The 8,959-nt window shown below is 44.7% G+C and overlaps 1 protein-coding gene across 1 annotated transcript in view; it reads left to right on the forward strand.

Annotated features, from left to right (window-relative positions):
* The window catches only part of LOC132402564 (zinc-binding protein A33-like), a 59,562-nt gene that overhangs the window by 17,994 nt on the left and 32,609 nt on the right, over positions 1-8,959 (forward strand). The window contains exon 2 of the mRNA XM_059985438.1: positions 8,859-8,954. Coding sequence (XP_059841421.1) covers positions 8,859-8,954 — 96 coding nt within the window. The remainder of the gene's footprint in view (positions 1-8,858; positions 8,955-8,959) is intronic.

The following is an 8,959-nucleotide window of genomic DNA, read 5'->3' on the forward strand; positions in this document are numbered from 1 at the left end:
TACTGGACTGAGAGTGTTATATTTGAATGCACAAGAAATAAAATTGACAATCTTGACATTCAGCTACAGATTGGTAAATATGACGTTGTGGCCATCTCTGAAGCTTGGCTAAAGGATGGCTGCCATTGGGAGCTGAACATCCAAGGATATACGGTGTATCGGGAAGACAGGTTAGTAGGCAGAAGGGGTGCTATGGCCCTGTGAATAAGAAATAATATCAGATCATTGGAAAGGGATAACAAAGGATCGGAAGGTATAGAGTCTCTATGGGTTGAGTTCAGAAATGGTAAGGGTAAAAGGACCCTAATGGCAGATGTATACAGGCCTCCAAACAGCAGCCGGGATGTGGATTACAAACTACAGCAAGAGATAGAAAAGGCATGTCAGAAGGTCAATGTCATGATAATTGTTGGGGATTTTAACATGAGTGGATTTGGAAAACCAGGCCAGTACTGGACCTCAGGAAAGAGAATTTGTAGAATATCTGAGGGATGGTGTTTTAATTGTTGAGCCCACTAGGGGATCAGCTGTGCTGGATTGGGTGTTGTGCAATGATCCGGAAGTGATAAGAGAGCTTGAGGTTAAGGAACCCTTAGGGAGCAGTGATCACAGTAAGATCAAGTTCACTTTTAATTTGAAAATAAGGAACTAAATTCCAGTGTGTTGGTATTCCAGTGGAATAAAGGAAATTACAATGGCATGAGAGGGAAACTGGATAAAGTTGACTGGAAAGGGACACTGGCGAGAAGGACAGCAGAGCAGCAATGGCTGGAGTTTCTGTGAAAAATGAGGGAAGTGCAAGACAAATGTATTCCAAATAAGAAAAAATTTTCGAATGGAAGAACACTACCGTGGCTGACAAGTGAAATCAGAGACAAAGTAAAAGCAAAGGAGAGGGCATACAAGAAGCCAAAGCTAATGGTGAGATGGAGGATTGGGGAGCTTTTAAAAACTTGCAGAAGGAAACTAAGAAGGTCATTAGGAAGGAAAAGATGAATTATGAAAGGAAGCTGGCGACCAATTTCAAAGAATATACTAAATGCTTTTTTAAGTATGTAAAGGATAAAAGAGAGTTGAGGGTAGATGTAGGACCAATAGAAAATGACACTGATATTGTAATGTGAGACGCAGAGATGGCAGAGGAACTGAATATGTATTTTGCATCAGTCTTCACGGTGAAAGACATCTGCAGTATACCGCACACTCAAGCATTTCAGGGAAGTGAAGTATGTGCAGTGAAAATTATGACTGCGAAGGTGCTCAGGAAGCTTAATGGTCTGAGGGTGGATAAATCTCTTGGACCTGGTGGAATGCACCCTCAGGTTCTCAACAAAGTAGCTGGAGAAATTGCGGAGGCATTAACAATGATCTTTCAAGAATCAATAGATTCTGGCATTGTACTGGATGACTGGAAAATTGAAAATGTTACTCCGCTATTTAAGAAGAGCGGGAGGCAGCAGAAAGGAAAATTTTGACCTGTTAGCCTGACATCAGTGGTTGGGAAGTTGTTGGAATTGATTGTTAGGGATGAGATTGCGGAATACCTGGAGGCACATGACAGGATAGGCCAAAGCCAGCATGATTTCCTGAAAGGAAAATCCTGCCTGACTAACCAACTGCAGTTTTTTTGAGGAAATTACACACAGGGTAGATAAAGAAGATGCAGTAGACGTGGTGTACTTGGATTTTCAGAAGGCCTTTGACAAGGTGCCGCACCGATGGTCAGCTATGTGTGGAGCCGAGGGAGATGGGAGAGATTTTGAATGATTTCTTCTCTTCGGTATTCACTAAGGAGAAGGATATTGAATTGTCTAAGGTGTGGGAAACAAGTAAGGAAGTTATGGAACCTATGACAATTAAAGAGGTGGAGGTACTGGCGCTTTTAAGAAATTTAAAAGTGGATAAATCTCCGGATCCTGACAGGATATTCCCCAGGACCTTGAGGGAAGTTTGTGTAGAGATAGCAGGAGCTCTGACGGAGATCTTTCAGATGTCATTAGAAACGGGGATTCTGCCAGAGGATTGGCGTATTGCTCATGTGGTTCCATTATTTAAAAAGGGTTCTAGAAGTAAGCCTAGCAATTATAGACCTGTCAGTTTGACATCAGTGGTGGGTAAATGAATGGAAAGTATTCTTAGAGATAGTATTAATAATTATCTGGATAGACGGGATCTGATTAGGAGTAGCCAGCATGAATTTGTGCATGGAAGGTCATGTTTGACAAACCTTATTGAATTTTTTGAAGAAGTTACGAGGAATGTTGACGAGGGTAAGGCAGTGGGTGTAGTCTATATGGACTTCAGCAAGGCCTTTGACAAAGTTCCACATGGAAGGTTAGTTAAGAAGGTTCAGTCGTTAGGTATTAATGCTGGAGTAATAAAATGGATTCAACAGTGGCTAGATGGGAGATGCCAGAGAGTAGTGGTGGATAATTGTTTATCGGGATGGAGGCTGGTGACAAGCAGGGTGCCTCAGGGATCTGTTTTGGGCCCAATGTTGTTTGTAATATACATAAATGATCTGGATGATGGGGTGGTAAATTGGATTAGTAAGTATGCCGACGATACTAAGGTAGGAGGTGTTGTGGATAATGAGGTGGGTTTTCAAAGCTTGCAGGGAGATCTATGCCGGTTAGAAGAATGTGCTGAACGTTGGCAGATGGAGTTTAATGCTGAGAAGTGTGAGGTTCTACATTTTGGCAGGAATAATCCAAATAGAACATACAGGGTAAATGGTAGGGCATTGAGGAATGCAGTGGAACAGAGAGATCTAGGAATAACAGTGCATAGTTCCCTGAAAGTGGAGTCTCATGTAGATAGGGTGGTGAAGAAGGCTTTTGGAACGCTGGCCTTTATAAATCAGAGCATTGAGTACAGAAGTTGGGATGTAATGTTAAAATTGTACAAGGCATTGGTAAGGCCAAATTTGGAATATTGTGTACAGTTCTGGTCACCGAATTATAGGAAAGATATCAATAAATTAGAGAGAGTGCAGAGACGATTTACTAGGATGTTACCTGGGTTTCAGCACTTAAGTTACAGAGAAAGGTTGAACAAGTTAGGTCTCTATTCATTGGAGTGTAGAAAGTTGAGGGGGGATTTGATCGAGGTATATAAAATTTTGAGAGGGATAGATAGAGTTGACGTGAATAGGCTGTTTCCATTGAGAGTAGGGGATATTCAAACGAGAGGACATGATTTGAGAGTTAGGGGGCAGAAGTTTAAGGGAAACACGAGGGGGTATTTCTTTACTCAGAGAGTGATAGCTGTGTGGAATGAGCTTCCTGTAGAAGTAGTAGAGGCCAGTTCAGTTGTGTCATTTAAGCTAAAATTGGATAGGTATATGGACGGGAAAGGAGTGGAGGGTTATGGGCTGAGTGCGGGTAGGTGGGACTAGGTGAGATTAAGAGTTCGGCATGGACTGGGAGGCCTGTTTCCGTGCAGTGATTGTTATATGGTTATATGAGGCTGTTTAGCAAGATAAGATCCCATGGAATTACAGGGAGGTTACTAGTATGGGTGGAGCATTGGCTGATTGGCAGAAGGAAGAGAGTGGGGATAAAGGGATCCTATTCTGGCTGGCTGCCGGTTACCAGTGGAGTTCCACAGGGGGCGTCTGTGATGGGACTGCTATTTTTTATGATGTAAGTCAATGATTTGGACCATGGGATTAATGGATTTGTGGCTAAATTTGCCAATGATACAAAGCTAGATGAAGGAGTGGGTAGTGTTGAGAAAAACAGGAAGCCTACAGAGAAACTTGGATAGTTTAGGGGAATGGGCAAAGAAGTGGCAAACGGAATACAATGTTGGTAGGTGTATGGTCATGCACTTTGGTGGAAGAAATAAATGGGTAGACTATTATTTAGATGGGGAGAGTATTTAAAATGCAGATATGCAGAGGGACTTGGGAGTCCTTGTGCAGAGTTGAGTCGGTGGTGAAGAAGGCGAATGCAATGTTGTAATTCATTTCTAGAGGTATAGAATATAAGAGCAGAGATGAGATGTTGAGTCTCTATAAGACACTCGTGAAACCACACTTGGAGTATTGTGTGCTGTTTGGGGCTCCTTATTTCAGAAAGGATATACTGATATTGGAGTGGATTCAGAGAAGATTCATGAGAATCATTCCAGGAATGAAAGGGTTACTATGTGAGGAATGTTTGGTCATTCCCGAGTTCAGGAAAATGAGGGGGGATCTCATAGAAACATTACGAATATTTAAAATGCCTGAACAGATTAGACATGGCAAAGTTATTTTCCATGATAGAGAAGTCTAGGACAAGAAGGCAGGACTTCAGGATTGAAGGGCGTCCATTTAGAACAGAGATGCAGTGAAATAACTTTCGTCATAGGGTAGTAAAGCTGTGGAATTTATTGCCACCAGCGGCTGTGGAGGCCAAGACATTGGGTGTATTTAAGGCAGAGATAGATAGGTTATTGATTACCCAGGGCATCAAAGGGTATGGGGAGAAGGCAGGGGAGTGGGGATGACTGGAAAAATTGGATCAGCCCATGAATGAATATCAGACAGACTTGATGGGCCGAATAGCCTACTTCTGCTCCTCTATCTTATGCTGTCATGGTCTTATAAGAGTGTTAAGTGCATGGAGCACACTGCCAACAGTGGTGGTAGAGGTAGGTACATTAGGAACATTTAAGAAATTCTTAGATAGGCACATGGATGATAGAAACATGGAGAGCTGTGTTGCCAGGAAGGGTTAGATTAACCTGAGAGTAGGTTAATGGGTCATACACTCAAAACTTCTATAGTTGTACCGTGGAGAGCATTCTGACAGGCTGCATCACTGTCTAGTACGGAGAGACTATGGCACAGGACAGAAAGAAGCTGCCGAGGATCGTAAATCTAGTCAGCTCCATCTTGGGTACTAGCCTACAAAGTACCCAGGACATCTTCAGGGAGCGGTGTCTCAGAAAGGCAGCATCCATTATTAAGGACCTCCAGCACCCAGGGCATGCCCTTTTCCCACTGTTACCATCAGGTAGGAGGGACAGAATCCTGAAGGCACACACTCAGTGATTCAGGAACAGCTTCTCCCTTCTGCCATCCGATTCCTAAATGAACATTGAATCTTTGGACACTTCCTCACTTTTTTAAAATTACAGTACAGTATTTCTGTTTTTGCATATTTAAAAAATCTATTCAATATATGTAATTGATTGACTTGTTTATTTATTATTATTATTTTTCTCTCTGCTAGATTATGTATTGCATTGAACTGCTGCTGCTAAGTTAACAAATTTCACATCACATGCCGGTGATAATAGACCTGATTCTGATTCTGTCCTGTGCTGTTGTGTTCAATGTATCTCAGTAACACTGCAAAATGATTTGGTCTGTTTGAAAAGCATGAAGGTCAAGTTTTTAATTCTATTTCAGTACATGTGACAAAAATAAACAATCTCCCAATTATCAAAGTTCAGAGCCGGAGTTAGTCAATATTTGGTGAAATGCTCGTCTTGGATGGTGGTAACACTGTTCTTTTGAAAACGTTTATACGTTCTGAAATCACACACACCCCAACATAGAGTCACAACTACAGTAAGAAACATGCCCTTTGGCCCATCTAGTTACGCACACCCCAACATAGAGTCATAGACCACTATAGTAAGAAACAGGCCTTTTGGCCCATCTAGTCCATGCTGAACTATTAATCTGGCCATTCACATCTGCTTGCACATGGACCATAGCCCTCCATAACCCTCCTATCCATAAACTTTTCCAAATTTCTCTTAAATGTCTTTTGCATTTTTGATTCTCCATAAGCAGCTCATTTGTTCTTACTTACCTATATCTGCTCTGCACCTCCTTCTCCTTCTTAACCAGAGCCTCAAGATCTCTCAAAATTCAAAGTTCTCTAAACCTGTTACCCTTGTCGTTTATTCTGATGGGCGCATGCAAGCTTTGAACGCTAAAAATGGCACTTGTAAAGGTCTCCCACTTACCAAGTACACCTTTGCCAGAAAACAGCCTGTCCCAATCCACACTTGCCAGATCCTTTCTAAATCCATCAAAATCAGTCTTTCTCCACTTTAGAATCTCAACCCATGGACCAGACCAATCAACTGTTGTAGGTAGCTGCAGTGATGGGGACGGAGTGTGGCATAGCAGCTGCACTATTCCAAAGATCCTGGTTCGATCCTGACCTCCAGCCCTGCCTGTGTGGAGTTGGCACATCTAGGTGGGTTTTCCTTGAGTGCTCCGAGGGCATATAGTTTAACCATCCCCGTCTCTGTCAGTGAGTCTGCAGCGTATGCTGAGGGAAGCCCACAAGACTTGTCCCGTATAGTTTAACCATCCCCGTCTCTGTCAGTGAGTCTGCAGCGTATGCTGAGGGAAGCCCACAAGACTTGTCCCGTATAGTTTAACCATCCCCGTCTCTGTCAGTGAGTCTGCAGCGTACGCTGAGGGAAGCCCACAAGACTTGTCCCGTATAGTTTAACCATCCCCGTCTCTGTCAGTGAGTCTGCAGCGTATGCTGAGGGAAGCCCACAAGACTTGTCCCGTATAGTTTAACCATCCCCGTCTCTGTCAGTGAGTCTGCAGCGTATGCTGAGGGAAGCCCACAAGACTTGTCCCATATAGTTTAACCATCCCCGTCTCTGTCAGTGAGTCTGCAGCGTACGCTGAGGGAAGCCCACAAGGCTTGTCCCATATAGTTTAACCATCCCCGTCTCTGTCAGTGAGTCTGCAGCGTACGCTGAGGGAAGCCCACATTCCCGTCTCTGTCAGTGAGTCTGCAGCGTACGCTGAGGGAAGCCCACAAGGCTTGCCCCATATAGTTTAACCATCCCCGTCTCTGTCAGTGAGTCTGCAGCGTACGCTGAGGGAAGCCCACATTCCCGTCTCTGTCAGTGAGTCTGCAGCGTACGCTGAGGGAAGCCCACAAGGCTTGTCCCGTATAGTTTAACCATCCCCGTCTCTGTCAGTGAGTCTGCAGCGTACACTGAGGGAAGCCCACAAGGCTTGCCCCGTATAGTTTAACCATCCCCGTCTCTGTCAGTGAGTCTGCAGGGTACGCTGAGGGAAGCCCACATCCCCGTCTCTGTCAGTGAGTCTGCAGGGTACGCTGAGGGAAGCCCACATCCCCGTCTCTGTCAGTGAGTCTGCAGCGTACGCTGAGGGAAGCCCACATCCCCGTCTCTGTCAGTGAGTCTGCAGCGTACGCTGAGGGAAGCCCACAAGGCTTGTCCCGTATAGTTTAACCATCCCCGTCTCTGTCAGTGAGTCTGCAGGGTACGCTGAGGGAAGCCCACATCCCCGTCTCTGTCAGTGAGTCTGCAGCGTACGCTGAGGGAAGCCCACATCCCCGTCTCTGTCAGTGAGTCTGCAGCGTACGCTGAGGGAAGCCCACAAGGCTTGTCCCGTATAGTTTAACCATCCCCGTCTCTGTCAGTGAGTCTGCAGCGTACGCTGAGGGAAGCCCACAAGGCTTGCCCTGTATAGTTTAACCATCCCCGTCTCTGTCAGTGAGTCTGCAGCGTACGCTGAGGGAAGCCCACATCCCCGTCTCTGTCAGTGAGTCTGCAGGGTACGCTGAGGGAAGCCCACATCCCCGTCTCTGTCAGTGAGTCTGCAGGGTACGCTGAGGGAAGCCCACAAGACTTGCCTCATATTCCAGCATAGCATGCCTACGATGTTCAATAGAATATTTCAATAACAACATCAATTTGAAAACAAAATCAAAAATAAAGCTCTTTTCCATTCTGCCCACCCACCCAGCTACTCACAAGCAGTGTCAGGCATCCAACCCCAGGATAGGCTGCCATCAGACCTCAACTTCCAAACTCAACAGTCTGTGAGCTTTGACCTTCTGTATCAACTCCAGGGATGATATCGAATGCCAATCTAACTAGCCCCATCTGCCGGCACATGGCATAGGTCTGTCTAATTGTCTTTTAAATAACACTGCACTATAACGCCACCAAAGGTTTCAAGTACATTTGTTATCAAAGTATGTGTACAAAGTTCAACTCAAAGCACCATGGAAACGGAAAGAAAACATCAAACACCAACATGTAAACAAAGAACAACTTGTTCAAACGGCCAAAAGCAAGCGAACAGCACATAGAATATAAAACATCAAAACAGGACTCCAGTAGTAATCAGTTTAGTTCAGTTCAAAACCGCGCTGAAGCGATATGGCCCTGGCGTTCACCCCAATCCACCTGGAAGCACGGTCCTGGCAGCCAGCACTCACACCTCGCATCTCCCCCAACCTTTCTGCTCTCTCACCACAATCCTACATCCTCTAGTACGATATTTGACACTTTTGGAAAAGGAATCTTAACATCTGCTCTGTCTATGCCTAATGAAATTGTATAAGCCACAGTGAGATGCATCGATTGCACCAACGACCCACACAGTCTGAAGATGTGCTGGGGGCTGCCTGCAAGGGTTACCACACTTCTGGTGCCAACGTAGTGTGTCCACAACTCACTAACCTGAAGTACTCACTAGCAAAGTACTGGAGCAACTCAGCAGCTCAGGCACCATCTATGGAAAAGAGTAAACATGTCAGAATGGGAATCGGGATTGAAGTGTTTGGCCACTGCTTGTAGTGGATGGTGTGGATGCGCTCAGTGAAGCGGTTCCCCCAATTTCCGACAGGTTTCACCAATGTAGAGGAAGTTAGGGACACCAGACTCTAACCCAAACCTGTGTACCTCTGGAATGTGGGGCAAAACCGAAGGACCCAGTAGAAACCAAGGCAATTACGGGGAGAATGTACAAACTCCTTACTGACAACAGCAGAAAGTGAATCCCGGTGCTGTAAAGCATTACTACACTAACCATATATCGCTGAACTAAATTCTTCAAGCTAATATTTTTTCAGGATGGACTGGGGATATTAATTGAAACCCTAAAAGCCAAGAAAGAGAAGTTCCTTGGGATCAAGAAAGAACATGACCTGACTTTAAACCACATTAAGGTGAG

Source organism: Hypanus sabinus, chromosome 12 (assembly GCF_030144855.1).
Source record: "Hypanus sabinus isolate sHypSab1 chromosome 12, sHypSab1.hap1, whole genome shotgun sequence".
In the NCBI taxonomy this organism is placed as follows: domain Eukaryota; kingdom Metazoa; phylum Chordata; class Chondrichthyes; order Myliobatiformes; family Dasyatidae; genus Hypanus; species Hypanus sabinus.